This window comes from Bos javanicus, chromosome 2, assembly GCF_032452875.1.
Source record: "Bos javanicus breed banteng chromosome 2, ARS-OSU_banteng_1.0, whole genome shotgun sequence".
NCBI lineage: Eukaryota > Metazoa > Chordata > Mammalia > Artiodactyla > Bovidae > Bos > Bos javanicus.
The window spans coordinates 26812113-26829004 of record NC_083869.1 but is presented as its reverse complement, the minus strand read 5'-3'; the positions used below and the strand labels follow the sequence as shown (position 1 = coordinate 26829004).

At 38.0% G+C, this 16892-nt stretch overlaps 1 protein-coding gene across 1 annotated transcript; it reads left to right on the top strand.

The window, feature by feature from the left end:
• Positions 1 to 54: 54 nt before the first annotated feature.
• On the top strand, positions 55 to 16342 carry KLHL41 (kelch like family member 41). The gene is made up of 6 exons (XM_061435939.1): positions 55 to 1267; positions 4699 to 4856; positions 4980 to 5087; positions 7952 to 8137; positions 10639 to 10785; positions 16013 to 16342. Exons 1-6 carry the CDS (start codon positions 158 to 160, stop codon positions 16122 to 16124), a joined length of 1821 nt encoding a protein of 606 aa, XP_061291923.1. The 5' UTR covers positions 55 to 157; the 3' UTR covers positions 16125 to 16342.
• The last annotated feature ends 550 nt before the right edge of the window (positions 16343 to 16892 follow it).

Sequence of the window (16892 nt, the reverse complement as noted above, 5' to 3'; positions counted from 1 at the left end):
CGTTGTTAGCATTGGTGTCTATATTTAGCTGGTGGGATTAAATTGCAAAGGCTTCGAGCTGGGCAGAGCACACTGATCTGCCTTTTTACTGCTAGACCTGTGTGCTGTGAGGAGCTAAGGCCTTAGTGTCCCCTTCCTTACCCAGGTTGCTCACAAAATGGATTCCCAGCGGGAACTCGCAGAGGAACTGCGGCTTTACCAATCCACCCTTCTTCAGGATGGTCTAAAAGATCTCCTGGATGAGAAAAAATTCATCGATTGCACCCTAAAAGCAGGTGACAAAAGTCTTCCTTGCCACAGATTGATTTTGTCAGCTTGTAGTCCTTACTTCCGTGAGTATTTTTTATCTGAAATTGATGAGGCGAAAAAAAAGGAGGTAGTACTAGATAATGTGGATCCTGCTGTACTGGATTTAATCATTAAGTACCTATACTCTGCCAGTATTGATCTCAACGATGGAAACGTGCAAGAAATTTTTGCATTGGCCAGCCGCTTTCAGATCCCCTCCGTGTTCACTGTCTGCGTTTCTTATCTTCAGAAAAGACTTGCTCCTGGTAACTGTCTAGCTATTCTAAGATTAGGACTTCTTCTTGACTGCCCGAGACTTGCCATTTCTGCCCGTGAATTTGTGTCTGATCGCTTTGTACAGATTTGTAAGGAAGAGGACTTCATGCAACTGTCTCCGCAGGAGCTGATCTCAGTCATTTCCAATGACAGCCTAAATGTAGAAAAGGAAGAAGCAGTATTTGAGGCAGTGATGAAATGGGTGCGAACAGACAAAGAAAATAGGGTTAAAAACCTTAGCGAAGTGTTTGATTGTATTCGTTTTCGCCTTATGACAGAAAAATATTTTAAAGATCATGTTGAAAAAGATGATATAATTAAAAGCAACCCAGAACTCCAGAAAAAAATCAAAGTTCTCAAAGATGCCTTTGCAGGCAAACTCCCAGAACCTAGCAAAAACACAGAGAAGGCTGGGGCTGGTGAGGTGAACGGTGATGTTGGTGATGAAGATTTGCTTCCTGGTTACCTGAATGATATTCCCAGGCATGGAATGTTTGTCAAGGACCTCATCCTCTTGGTTAATGACACAGCTGCTGTGGCTTACGATCCCACGGAAAATGAATGCTACCTTACTGCGCTGGCTGAGCAGATCCCCAGAAATCATTCCAGCATCGTTACCCAACAAAATCAGGTGTATGTGGTAGGAGGGCTGTATGTGGATGAAGAAAATAAAGATCAGCCCCTACAGTCCTACTTCTTCCAGGTAAGAAAGGCTGTCCTCACATATGCAGAGACATAGAGGAAAGGATGTTAGTCACCATCTAGTTAGCTGATTGTGAACTACTTAGGCTGCTTGTACTGTATTCATCAATACTTGACGTCCTATGCCAGTCCCTTGCATTTTCATTAGAGTACTGACAAATATCTAGATCAGTTAACTGCTTGTTAATATTTAATAAACATTTTCATGAAGAATGAGGTTCTAATTCATGTACAAGTGATGGCTCATGATTTTCTTTATGCTCTTTTACCTAAAATGTCATGTTCATAGTTGATAGTTGTGACTGTAATCCTTTAAAGTCCAGTATTTTAGTAAAAACAAAATTTAATCTTGTATCCTCTTTCTGAAAAATAGGTTTTTTCCAAAAATCAAAGTACTCTACACTTTACAAAAAGTTCTAATTGATCAGATTTTCTACCTTTTTCCAAGTTTGCTTGATTTGAAATTCTCAGAGGTAGCATTTCATCTCTTATTTATGGTTTACTGCCTAAAATACAATTTTATTGAAAGTGAAAAGAACTTGTATAAGTATTTTACATGCTTTGGATTGCCTTTGAGGAAATACTATCTATACAAACGTCACTAGTTTGAATCGATTAATTGTATTTAGAAATTTTTATTTGTGGTAAGTGATCAAATTTCTTTGGATCAGAGTTGTACTTAGACATTATTGCAACTTAATCTTTTATGAAACCATAGAAGTTTCCAAGAAGAGAGATCTTCCTAAACAAACTCTCTGTAGTTTGAAAGGACTTAGTTTCATGTTACCAACACATTATACTTTACCAGTTTATGAAGGAATCAGTGACTTTATCTTTAATACCAATACCAGTACTTTGTAGCTTACAGATAGTTCAAAAGGGTTTGTTTAGGTCATGGCTACTCATGGCCTGTAGTTTATGGGCCTTGAATTCGAAAGGGCAAAGATAAGTAAGTATAGAATGTCACACCACAGTCACTGAGTGATTTCAAATTGTGTGACATACCGCGCATTTATAAAACACACTCTTTAACCAGCTTCTACTAATCTCAAAAAAATGTAATAATACATGTCAATCATGCTTCTTAATTTTCCAAATTCTATTAAAGGATGTTAACTTCATAAAAATAACAGTAGAAGCTGTAATAAGTATTTGAATGTGGGCCAGAAAACTTCCTAAAGGCTAGTTTTAAATTCAGATAAATTTCAGAAAGGGTAAATTCAATTGAAAAGACAATAATATATTTAGGAAGTAAAAATGACATCAAAATACAAATAACCTGGAAATCAGATCCAAAGAATACTTCTAGCCTTATCTTTAGTCCCTTCTATCCTATCGCTACCCTTGCTTTTATTGACATCACCTCACATTTCTGGTTCTGGAAGCATGCTTGATTTTCCTTATAGCTACAAAAACAGTTACTCAAAGTTGAAAAGGTCAACTCCCTATCCTTTCCTATGCCTTGCTCCTTCAAAAGGCACAAATAGTGAGACAAGGATAAAATAGTGAGCCAGGATAAAAACACCTGTGAAAGAGGATTATGACTCATAAGAAAGTGTGTGAGAATTTCAGGTTTTGTATTTTCTGCGTTGTCACCTCTGTTTAAAATGTATTAAGTCAGGATTCATATGACCTTTGATTGTATACTAGAATTGGATTATGATAATTTTTTTTACTTAGATAAGAGAGGGTTTTTTCCCATAGAATTAACAGTTTCATCAAATCTTTGAACAGCGCCACATCTTAAGTATTCTGAGTTCAAACTCTAATTTTAGGGATGAGAAAACTGAAGCCAGAGAGGTTAAATGGCTTGACAGCTCATCTGTAAAAACAGCTGGCAGGCAGTCTGCTGTAGGAAGCGCCCTATCGGGGGTAGTATGGGAAGGTAGACGGCACCGGGCAGTGTGGGCAGTAAACCCTCTGATTTGGGATTATGATGGCTGCTGCTCCCACTTAAAAAAAGAAAAAAGAAAACCTATGAATTTATATAGTTTGCATCAAGTATCACTTAAAAGCTCTGTGAGCCTGAGCAAATTGTTTAACCTTTCTGTGCCTGTTTTCTCATCTCTAAATCAGAGCTAACAAACGAGAGGACTAAATTAGATTACCTGTATAAAGCACCTGGCATGAAGCCTGTCACAGAGTAAGCGTTCCTTTGTTGTTGTTTAGTCAGTCATGTCCGATTCCTTTGTGGCCCCGTGAACTGTAGCCCACCAGGCTCCTCTGTCCATGGGATTTCTCAGGCAAGAATACTGGAGTGGGTTGCCATTTCCTTCTCCAAGGGATCTTCCTGACCAGGAATTGAACCCGCATCTCCTACATTGGCAGATGGATTCTTTGCCAGTGAGCCACCAGGGAATCCCCAAAAGTTGATAATTGTCATTATTTTTGCTTCTATACTACCTACTGGTTTCTTGATAAAGGACTTTTTAAAAAAAATGAATGCATTAGTGATCACCATCTGGATATACCACAGACTTGAATATCTGCATCTGTTCTTGGTAACCAGTTATTCTGTTGTTTTTTTTTTTTTCCTTTTTTCTTATGCTACACAGAAATAGCACTAGAGAGAACAACAAATCTCTGACTGCACTCCCTCAGAAAGGAGCTTTCTTATGTCTTGGTGTCCTAAAATGCAAAGTGGAAAATCTTAAAATTACCAATAGTTAGTCCTAAAGCTGATGCCAGCCATATTAGAATCAATCACATATCCCAGAGCGTGGGCTCTTGGAGGCTGTCTTAGGCTCCCAGAATTGGCAATAGCAAAAACAAGCAGAATTCCTTTCTAATTTAAATCAGAAAGAGAGAAAGAGTGCGAGGGAAGGAAAAGAATATTTTAAATGACTCCCACCAAAACCTGGGAGGTTATAGGCTGTAACACCTGCCTGTATCTAAAGTAATAAAGTGAAGCATGGAGAACTTAAAAATGTTTAAGGAAAGAAAAAAAGATAATATCTAATGTCCCAGTTGTCTGAACTGAGCGACAGGTCCAGCTGTCCTGGGCGCCAGCTTGGGGCATGTTAAATAAGCTTGCGGGGGCCACTCACACACTACGACCCTCCCTACAGCGGCAATCTATTTCCCCAATGTCCTCGAAGTATTGATTCCTTGTTCAAACCTGAACAGGGTAATGTGGGAAGAAAGTTTGACAAGAAATCTCACAGTTCTAACTAATCTCTGACGACTATTTTATTCTCGCTTTCCTTTTCCCAAGTTCTCCAGGTTTGAGTATTTTTAGCTATTTTGGTAGGCTGTGTGGATTTTCTCATTTTTCCTGGTAATTCAAAGGTAAAATATGATCCTTTCTGAGTTATAGTTTTAAACTTATGAGATCTTCTACTATCTCAATCAATTCTAAACAACAAAGTATAGCATATTTTTTGGTACACCTATAACAAGCTTCACAATTCCTCCTATATTTTTTTCTTTCAGCTTGATAATGTAGCATCTGAGTGGGTTGGACTCCCACCTCTGCCTTCAGCTAGGTGTCTGTTCGGTCTGGGAGAGATAGATGACAAAATCTACGTAGTTGCAGGCAAAGACCTTCAAACAGAGGCTTCTCTGGATACAGTATTATGCTATGATCCTGCGTAAGTTGGCATGATATTTTCATTTCCTAAGCATTCAGGTATATGAGTGTCTATAACAAAATCATAGTTTTAGAACCTGAAGTTTACTGAAAGCATATAAATCCTATCATCTTCTGATTTTAGGGCAGCCAAATGGAATGAAGTTAAAAAGCTTCCTATCAAAGTCTATGGCCATAGTGTGATTTCACATAAGGGGATGATATATTGTCTTGGAGGAAAGACAGATGATAAGTAAGTATCCTAAAATCTTATGGTTTATATCCAGGTGATTTTTTATTACAAGGGTTCCTTTCTGTTTATACTGGAATGATACTTGGTTCTCCCCTATAACATTTTTGAAATAAAATTTAAAAATAAATTTTGAAATGTTATTGGAGGATATTAATAATGACTTATGAAGGAAAACTGTATAAAATTATTAAACTGCTGAAGTCAGTTTGTATATGCCCAATATATTGCTAGGAATGAGCATAATAGCTCCATCATAAGCATTCTTACAATGGAAAAGCAGCGTTTAGGAGCATAATCAAGTCTTTTATTTGGCTAATTTAAAATTATATTTTACTACATTAAAACCAGTGGACTTTTCATGGATTTAGCCGTAAGTACTGATAGATAAAAATTAAGCATATATCTTTAATATAGCATTTAAAATATAGCTACTAAAACAATAGTGTATAAAAAAATCATGGATTTTGTACTTTACATTCATAAGAGAGAATTTAGATAGTTGAGTTTGAAACTGAAAAACATTTGACTGAAAAGCAGGCAGCTCTTTCCTCAGCAATGTTTCACATATTTATTCCTGGACAGATGATATTCAAAATATTTAACAACTGGTCACAAACAGACACTGATCAAACAAAAGAAATATACCTGGAATACTCAGTAGCACCCAGTCTTTTAGGAGAAAAAGAGGATGAAGCTTCATATAACTTGATTTTTAGGTACTTCTCAAGGGATAGGTAATTAGGAAAGAGATTTTATGGAAGAAGTGAGTTCAGAGTGTTCCAGAAGTCTGTTAAGCCAGTAGCCTGTTTGGTAAAATGATGATTTTCGATTTCAATAATGATAACAAATTTCCTGCCCCTGAAAACGCCACCTAATTTGGCTTGTATCACTTGCTTAGGTTAAGAGTTGTCCAGTCCTGGAAAGGAAGCCAGAATTAAAGAATTTAAGAACTATTCTCTATGTCTGTTTTTCCTGTGCTGCCCTGCAAATACCATCTTTCTAGATTCCATATATATGCATCAGAATATGATATTTATATTTCTCTTTCTGACTTACTTCACTCTGTATAATAGGTTCTAGGTTTTGCAGGGCAGCAATGGATAAACAGACATAAAGAACAGACCTGTGGACACAGGGCAGGGCGGCGGGGGTGGGGGGGGGTTGGGCGGAGGGGAGGAGGAAGAGCATGAGATGTATGGAGAGAGTAACATGGAAACTTACATTAGCATATGTAAAATAGATAGTCAACAAGAATTTGCTGTATGACTCAGGGAACTCAAACAGGGGTTCTGTGACAATCTAGAAGGGTGGGATGGGGAGGGAGATGGGAAGGAGGTCTAGGAGGAAGGGGACATAGGTGTACCTATGGCTGATTCTTGTTGGTATTTGACAGAAAACAACAAAATTCAGTAAAGCAGTTATCCTTTAATTAAAAAATAAATAAAGTGGCAAAAAAGAAAGAATTTAAGGACAAAGCAGGAAAGGAGAGTAAAATATGGAAATGTGCTAGAATTAAAGAACTCTATATTCTGGAGTTAAAAATTAATGGTTATTATTCAATTAAAATGACATATATTATAGAATATGTGATTTTAAAAAGCAGTGAGCTTTTATATAATCTATATTCAATGATAACATATTCTGAAATCTTGATATCCTCCTTAATGCCAGATATTCCCATTAAATAAACATTTAAAGGAAGGCCATATTATAAACACACTCAGTGCTAAATCTTATTTGGGGCATTTTTCCTCAGTAAATGGAATGGAAAATCTGTGTTGAGCAGTGTTTTGACTTTGGAAACATAGTGACCCTGCCAAATAATTTAAATTGTTTCCTTCAAGTAGTATTAGTAACTAGGAAATTGATATGTCAGTAAGAAGCATATGGTCTTGTCAGTAAGAATATATTCATCTTGAGAATATGATTAACTAAGACAACATTGCTTGACAAATGCCAGAGTCAAGAACTTTGAAATGAGTCATTATCTAAAAGCAAGCACTGAATTATACTAGTTTTTGCCACTGAATTTGAAGAACATGATCTTGGATCATGTTCTTATGGAGTTTTAAGATAATACTCATAGTCATGTATTACAGGAAATGTTTCTACTCCAGAAATCTGATCTTTTATAAAACTAGTGAAAAAAAAAGTTGAGGTTTTGTTTTGTTGCTTTTTGGCTTAACCAGATATATCCAGTTAATTGTTATTTGAAATTCAAACTCCCATCAGTAAATTATGGAATCATAAGAATCTCAGAAAGATAATTCAGATGAGTCCAGGTTTTTCTGGTAGCATTTAGCATGTAAAATTGTTCTCATTACTCATCAGCTCAGATGACTAGTTGTCTAATCTTTAGTCCCAGATTTCTTAAAATGCATTGGTATATTAGTGATAGACTAAAATGTAATGAATCATCAAATTATAGTTACATTGAAAATAGGTACATTCACACCTAAATATTTTTTAAGTTAACTGATTCATTCTTAGGATATTCAGATAACGAAATGAATAAACATTTTTGTAACAGAGGCACAATAAAGAATTTATGAATTTTGTTAACTCTATTCATGTTTTCCATTTAACTTAGTAGCAGATAGGATTAAAATCTGCTTCCTGGGCCTCTAGACAATTGCCAAAAGTAAAGAATGCTACCTTCCAGTAGTATAATTGTTATAAAATAGTTTTGGTTCTCATATTTATTATTGTCCTTTGCTCGGTGACATATGTTCAGATTAAGAATTTTTCTGATCCTCATTATATCTCATATTTCAAATGAGAACTGTGGCTAAGTGATTAGTCAAGTTGTTTCTTTCAAAAAAGGAAAATTCTTAAAGGACCATTTTGTTGTGTTTTGTTTACAGAAAATGTACAAACAGAGTGTTTATCTACAACCCCAAAAAAGGAGATTGGAAAGATCTGGCTCCAATGAAAATCCCTCGTTCCATGTTTGGAGTGGCAGTCCATAAAGGCAAAATTGTGATTGCTGGAGGTGTCACTGAAGACGGTCTTTCAGCTTCAGTTGAAGCTTTTGACCTCAACACCAATAAGTAAGCTGTTATCTCTTACTATGGAATATGAATCACTGTATGCTTCAATTTCTAATTTGGACAAGGGGAGAGGAGGGCAGGGAGGCAAGGACTGAAGAGGAAGTGTCTTTCTCTGTTTCTTTCGGTGTTATAGGTATGAAACACCCACCATTTCAATGCATTATGTGTGTCTGTAATTTGGAATACATGACCCTCAAGTTAATGTTGGAGTAATCAGTTTGCCCTCACTTGTTAATTTTGTGAATTTAGCCTTGCAAAGGTAATACTTCTGAATAATTATATACACAATAGTGGATATACATCTCTCTATAAGGTTATTTGATTTGAAATGTGTAGTTTCTTTAAATATTAAAAGACCTCCACTTAGTTTGTGATATTTGTAAAGGATGAATGCTTCAGATGTTTGATTCTTTTGTGTTCTTTATAATTTTCTCTTTTTTTTTTTTCACTTTTAAGATTGTATTGGCTTAAAGTTAATGTGAAGATATAGGACAGATATTCTTTATATAGAATTAGTCCTTTTCAAGTTTTTGAGCTCATATATCTAGATGAGAATATAGTTTTTATGTTCCTAGTTTAGCAATAAAGAAAAAATTAGAACACTATTATTACTTTTTTAAGGAACCAAGTATGCCTGATTACAAAATAGACTTTTAGTTCAGTTCAGTTCATTTCAGTTCAGTCACTCAGTCATGTCTGACTCTTTGTGACAATATGGACTGCAGCATGCCAGGCCTCCCCATCCATCACCAACTCCCAGTCTACTCAACCTCATGTCCATTGAGTCGGTGATGCCATCCAACCATCTCATCCTCTGTCGTTCCCTTCTCCCCACACCTTCAATCTTTCCCAGCATCAGGGTCTTTTCAAAAGTCAGCTCTTCATACCAGGTGGCCAAAGTATTGGAGTTTCAGCGTCATCATCAGTCCTTCCAGTGAATACTCAGGACTGATCTCCTTTAGGATGGACTGGTTGGATCTCCTTGCAGTCCAAGGGACTCTCAAGAGTCTTTGCCTACACCACAGTTCAAAATAGACTTTAGTTAATCTGAAAATTACAAGGAAGTTTTATGGAAATGGATTTTTATGATCATTAAAAATCATGTTTTTAATGCAGCAACACACAAAACTGTAAATACTCTACATTATTAGTTTTGTACATATGTATGCTGCTGCTGCTAAGTCACTTCAGTCGTGTCCAACTCTGTGTGACCCCATAGACGGCAGCCCACCAGGCTCCTCTGTCCCTGGATTCTTCAGGCAAGAACACTGGAGTGGATTCCTATTTCCTTCTCCAATGCATGAAAGTGAAAAGTGAAAGTGAATTCGCTCAGTCATGTCTAACCCTTAGTGACCCCAAGGACTGCAGACTACCAGGCTCCTCCGTCCATGGGATTTTCCAGACAAGAGTACTGGAGTGGGGTGCCATTGTCTTCTCCAGTACATATGTATAGATGGATATTTTAAAATTTATTTGCATTTTTAAATGACAAATATAGCAAAGTTTTGCTTATGATTATATTTGAAGGATAGGATCATGGGTGATAGTTGTCTTCTTCTATAACTTGTTTCTCCAGATTTTCTACAATGTACGTATATTATTTTTTATAGTTAAACAGATGATATATTTAGAGAAAAACTATGAGGTCCACTTGTAATGCCAGAGTACTGGAAGAGAGCTACCAAAATGACTAACTCATTCTAGACTCTTGATACTTCCAACTAATTTGATTGATTTTTATCTTCAGTGGTCCTATTTCATACAGCCATTAACATTAAAAAGTTCCCATATATCCTTTATTTAAAAGGATGAAGGATAAATTATTAAAAAGAAAATTTCCAACCCTAGTTTGTTAACTGTCCTCATATGTGCTCAGTCGTGTCCAACTCTTTGTGACCCCATGGACTGTAGCTCACCATGCTCCTCTGTCCATTGAATTTTCCAGGGAAGAATACTGCAACGGGTTGCCATTTCCTCCTCCAAGGGACTCTTCCTGACCCAGGGACAGAACTTATGTCTCTTGTGTCTCCTGCGTTGGCAGGCGGATTCTTTACCACTAGTGTAACTTGGGGAGCCCGAAACTATCATTTTCACATGCTTTATTAAAAAGGGCTGGAGATTTCTTGAGACACTACAGAGCGCAAAGATTTTTAAAATTTGTATTAGCATTCAAATGAAACCCAACACAGTAGGGCCAAGGAACCCTAGAATTGCCCCCCACTACTCCACTGTTTATGGCACACAGTTTGATAACCACTGCTAAAGGTGCTAACTGATGAAGGTGAAGTATTTTTGGATTGATACATTGACGGCCTTAAAATCTCATCTGGTTTGATCTTTCAAATAAAGGGATATTTAGATACTTTCCAGTAGCAAATTTAATCTTCTAATTTTGGGTGCCTATGCTCCTCAAAATTTTTCATTATTTTTTATAGTTATTCAGTAAATACATTTGGCATTTTTTTAAGTTTTACATTAACTGTATCTTCAATGATTCCCAGGTGGGAAGTAATGACTGAATTTCCCCAAGAAAGAAGTTCCATCAGTTTGGTCAGCTTGGCTGGATCCCTGTATGCTATCGGTGGTTTTGCCATGATTCAGCTGGAATCTAAAGAATTTGCACCCACTGAAGTCAATGACATATGGAAGTAAGTTTTCTTCACTCCAATTTTCCAAACTAAATATTAAGTCAAGTAAGACAAAACAGTTTTGAAGTACATAGGAAGCCAGACTTTCCCAAAATGTACACTACCTTTTTGGTGGTAAACACTCTTTGAATCTATTGAACTTTTTCACATTGCCACTTACTTAATCAAGTACTGCTTCTAATTAGCTGTGAGCTTGGGAAAGAACTTACTGGGGCCTATATCTTAATCAGTAATTAAGAGTTGAACAACTCATCATTTATGCTCCCTTCCAGTTTTAAAAGTGTAATGAATGCTCTAAGCATCCTGTAGAGTAAAGGCTTCCAAACCACTTACCTTCCTCCCACAGGGTACTTTATTTCCTAAGAGAACAGGGCTCTGAAGAAACATTTAACCTCTTGAGTTTTCCATGATTCATTAATTCTATTTTGAATCTAATTTTAAAATGTTTCCAATTTTCAGAGTGTTCAGTTATAAAAGCTTTTTAAAAGAGAAGTGAAAAGTACCAATCCACTTGACCTCTAAGATAGGTGCTGGGCAGGTCTCCCAAGTATGACACTTACAGTTGTTACCCAATTGAACTATTTTACAGTTAAACTTAAAATAAATGTATTTATAAAGAAGGGGTGTGTGTATTTTACCATAGTTTCTAATGCAGTGAATAGCATATAGAGACTAGTGTATCCAGAGGTCTTAGGAGCAGAAGTGTAACTTGTATCATAATAGAGAGTCACATGGTAACACAGTTGAGGCAGGGCATACAGTATGTAGATGTCTGGTCACTGTCAGGTCCCCGCCATGTGTGGTCTTCAGCCTAGGTATAATGCTTGTTGATCTAAGTTTATAGGAGGTAGATCTCAGTTGCCTGAGGTGAGCATGAGTTCATGATATATTTTGTGATTGTTCAGTCTCTAAGTTGCATCCAACTCTTTGTGACTCCATGGACTGCAGCACTCCAGGCTTCCCTGTCCATCACTATCTTCCAGAGTTTGCTCAAATTCATGTCCATTGAGTTGGTTATTCTAACTAACCATCTCATCCTCTGCCATCCTTTTCTCCTCCTCCCGTTTCCTAATGGAAGCCAGGCTTTCAAACTTATCATATGCAAAAGTCCAGGTGATTTACATCATCTTCTGGCCAGGAGGCCTGTTAACATTTTAAGAAACTTATTTTTCTCTAAAGGTGATTATTCCAAAAAGCATTGGACAAAGCTGCATTCCTATAGGGCAAAAGTGAGGTGGGCTCAATCAAGAAAAGAATTAACTCGAGGGTCCAAGGTTACAAACATTGAGGTTACTACTTACATTTCTATACACCCATTATATCAACCAATACACTGCCAAGGACACAGTAGGTAAGGAGTATGGAGACTTAGCAGCAAACATTGGCCCAATAAGTGAAAAACCCTTCACCAATACAATTTCTAATCAATCTTTTAACTACTCAAAGGAGTCTGTGTTTAGACAGTTTAGAACATCTCCCGCCTCTCACAGTTGGGAGGCCCTGAATGATCACATGTGGCCGGAAAAGCCTATTCAGGCAGGCTAGAGGATTTCCAAAGGAGTTTGTAGGTTGAAACACTGTCACACCCAGGAATTATTAACTGGAGCTGTAAGCTAACTCTTTTTTCAGAGAGAGGTAGTTGGGGACAGCCCCCCGTAAAGTCAGAGGTGTAGGTGAAAGCACAAAGCAGAAAGTAGGCAGACTCTGGTTCTGGGGGTAGATGCTCGAGAATTTCCACGGGGACTCCTGAGGCTCGATCCCGCCTTTGCATATGCCGAGCCTCCTTCCTCATGACCTTTGTCATGGGTGGAGCTCCTCACGCTGGCTCCCGGCAGTGATAGAATTCCAGTTGAGCTATTCCAGATCCTGAAAGATGATGCTGTGGAAAGTGCTGCACTCAATATGCAATATGCACTCAGTATGCAATATGCCGGCTCCTGGCAGTTTCCCAACATCAGGGTCTTTTCAAATGAATCATCTCTTCGCATCACGTGGTCAAAGTATTGGAGCTTCAGCTTCAGCATCAGTCCTTCCAAAGAATATTCAGGGTTGATTTCCTTTAGGGTTGACTGGTTTGATCACCTTGCAGTCCAAGGGACTCTCAAGAGTCTTCTCCAACACCACAGTTCAAAAGCATCAATTTTTTGGCACTGAGCCTTCTTTATGGCCCAACTCTCATGTCCATACATGACTACTGGAAAAACCATAGCTTTGGCTATACTCATCCAGAAACTGCCAAATTTATGCTTTAGATTTGCTTGCAGATTTAAATTTATAAGTACAGCTTTGGAGGAGTGATCAACGGAGGCATACCACTGAGCCTAAGAGAGAAAAATGGATAATATTTGTTCTATACCTGAACCAGTACATGCCTTATTCCCAGCTGGTGAACTGGAAGGCTCAAAGGCTGGCAGCTTAACCAAACAATTATTTTGTACATCAGACATCATTTCCCTATGTTATTGTAACAGTAACTAGCTGTGTAGAAGGCAAGAGAAAGTGGCTATAAAAGGAAGTTAACTATTATCACTTTCCCTTCAAAAAAGAGGGAAGAAGATAAAGAAACTGGAGATCCCCAGGGAGGAAAGACTCAGCAAAAGGTGAGATGGGTAAACACTGGAAGCGGCAGGAAAAAAGGATGAAATAATCAGATCAGATCAGATCAGATCAGTTGCTCAGTCGTGTCCAACTCTTTGCGACCCCATGAATCACAGCACGCCAGGCCTCCCTGTACAGCACCATCTCCCAGAGTTCACTCAAACTCACGTCCATCGAGTCAGTGATGCCATCCAGCCATCTCATCCTCTGTCGTCCCCTTCTCCTCCTGCCCCCAATCCCTCCCAGCATCAGAGTCTTTTCCAAAGAGTATTGCCACCTCTTCGCATGAGGTGGCCAAAGTACTGGAGTTTCAGCTTTAGCATCATTCCTTCCAAAGAAATCCCAGGGCTGATCTCCTTCAGAATGGACTGGTTGGATCTCCTGGCAGTCCAAGGGACTCTCAAGAGTCTTCTCCAACACCACACTTCAAAAGCATCAATTCTTCGGCGCTTAGCCTTCTTCACAGTCCAACTCTCACATCCATACATGATCACAGGAAAAACCATAGCCTTGACTAGACGAACCTTTGTTGGCAAAGTAATGTCTCTGCTTTTGAATATGCTCTCTAGGTTGGTCATAACTTTCCTTCCAAGGAGTAAGCGTCTTTTAATTTCATGGCTGCAGTCACCATCTGCAGTGATTTTGGAGCCCAGAAAAATAAAGTCTGACACTGTTTCCACTCTTTCCCCATCTATTTCCCATGAAGTGGTGGGACCGGATGCCATGATCTTCGTTTTCTGAATGTTGAGCTTTAAGCCAACTTTTTCACTCTCCACTTTCACTTTCATCAAGAGGCCTTTGAGTTCCTCTTCACTTTCTGCCATAAGGGTGGTGTCATCTGCATGTCTGAGGTTATTGATATTTCTCCCGGCAGTCTTGATTCCAGTTTGTGTTTCTTCCAGTCCAGCGTTTCTCATGATGTACTCTGCATATAAGTTAAATGAACAGGGTGACAATATACAGCCTTGACAAACTCCTTTTCCTACTTGGAACCAGTCTGTTGTTCCATGTCCAGTTCTAACTGTTGCTTCCTGACCTGCATACAAATTTCTCAAGAGGCAGATCAGGTGGTCTGGTATTCCCATCTCTTTCAGAATTTTCCAGTTTATTGTGATCCACACAGTCAAAGGCTTTGGCGTAGTCAGTGAAGCAGAAATAGATGTTTTTCTGGAACTGTCTTGCTTTTTCTATGATCCAGCGGATGTTGGCAATTTGATCTCTGGTTCCTCTGCCTTTTCTAAAACCAGCTTGAACATCAGGAAGTTCATGGTTCACATATTGCTGAAGCCTGGCTTGGAGAATTTTGAGCATTACTTTACTAGCGTGTGAGATGAGTGCAATTGTGCGGTAGTTTGAGCATTCTTTGGCATTGCCTTTCTTTGGGATTGGAATGAAAACTGACATTTTCCAGTCCTGTGGTCACTGCTGAGTTTTCCAAATTTGCTGGCATATTGAGTGCAGCACTTTCACAGCATCATCTTTCAGGATTTGGAATAGCTCAACTGGAATTCCATCACCTCCACTAGCTTTGTTCGTAGTGATGCTTTCTAAGGCCCACTTGACTTCACATTCCAGGATGTCTGGCTCTAGGTCAGTGATCACACCATCGTGATGAAATAATGGAAGGCTGGAAAGGTTAGGGTTTTTGAAAAACAGGGATAATAATTCTTGCTTGGAAAACAAGAATAGGCAGTGATTCTCAACTCTAACATAGGCATCAGCTAATTTTTAAATTATTTTGAATCTCATTCACTCATCATAGAATGATTTGGGGATATTTCCTATGTGCCAAGCAAGTATTGATAGCTTCTGGAGAAGGGAAGATACTAAAGTGAATAAAATACATGTAACTTTGAGCTTGTTGAGGACATAAATATAAAAACATTAAAATAGGATGATAATTGTTACCATCAATGGATACCATACAAAGAACACCGTGAGAAATGAAAGACAAACCAAACTCTGCTTCAGGAAGGCGAGAAAGGCTTCAGAGAGAAGGCAGTGTTGTGGAATTTCTCATGCAGAGATGGCATTTCAGGCACCAGGAAAGGAAAAGCACACAGGTCTCAAAGGGACTCAAGCTGTCTGTGTCTTCATGAATATTCAGAGAGGGTGACCAGTTCTTACCTAAGGTCAAGTGAAAGTCTAAGAGCAGCACTCACACAGGACAGAAAAGGGGAAGAACAATGGTTTCTTAGAGTGACCCCTAGTGTCCAGTGCCACGCATCACACTGGTGTATGGGTACGGCTGAAATCAGAATCAAGGTGACTTAATTGTTTCTGCTCTTCCCAGTTCTTACCCTTTGCTGACCTTGATTCATGGGGACCAGCCATCTTTAGCAGTCCAAAGGTGAAGGATTAATTGCTTTTACTCATCATCACTGGACAGTCTTTGATTCCCAGAGAAGGTTTAACTGCCTAAGCATCCAGATTAAATACCATGGCAATAATCTGGGTATATGCTCAGAGAATGCACATTTTTGGAGGAATTCAAGTGTTAGTCTGTGAGTCAGGTGCATCCTCCTCTGGGTAAGATCAGATAGGGTTTTCTCAGAGAAATATTTAATACCAGGAGATCTATAGAACTGTCTACTTTAAAACAACTTATTACGTTCTTTTTCTCCATCAGGTATGAAGACGATAAAAAAGAATGGGCTGGGATGCTGAAGGAAATACGTTATGCTTCAGGAGCTAGTTGCCTAGCAACACGGTTAAATCTCTTCAAACTGTCTAAGCTATAAATAAGAAGGTGAAAAACATAATAGATAGGGAGGTGGTCTGTTTGGATAATAGGGCCTTAATTTATTGTTTTTAAAAAGCCTATATAGAGATTCCATGTAGAAATTACTGTGTTATTGTCCAAGAGATTAGCAGTGGGCATCAAAACCTCAAAGTTATTGAATCTTCAATGTAACAATCAGAGCTTAAAAAAATAATAAATATTAAATTGAACAGATTATTTCTCTTGTTAATCTGTCTCAATCAATTATAAAGGAGCTTCCTAAATTTGAGTTTATTAATCCTTTCATTTGCATTGTTAAAGTGCCTTTACACTCCTTTTTCTATTACAAATGAAACTGGAGAATGAAATATGTACATTTACATTAAAAAAATTTTTTTTAATAGCAAAAACCTTTCTTCATGCTTCAAGATATAATAAGAACCCTGTGCAATATATTAAAGATTATATGCTGTGAGAAAACTTTGGAAATGGAATAAATGGATTTCATTTGAATTTTAAATTTAAAACCAGTAAATCACAGTCTTCAAGTCCTTAACTGTAGTATCTGTAGTAGAAGGGTTGGGAGGCAATCTTAGGAAAAGGATTGATTCCTTAACTGCTGGGGCAGAATTTGGGGCCAGCGGGTCATATGGAGAAAGGTGTGTATTCATTGCTTTGAGTTTTATCTATACTTTAAAGAGCTACCTATTTGCAAATTTCTGATAGAAAGAAGGATGACTATTATTCTATTTTTTGGGATGTAAAACCCTACATTCAAGTTGTTTGT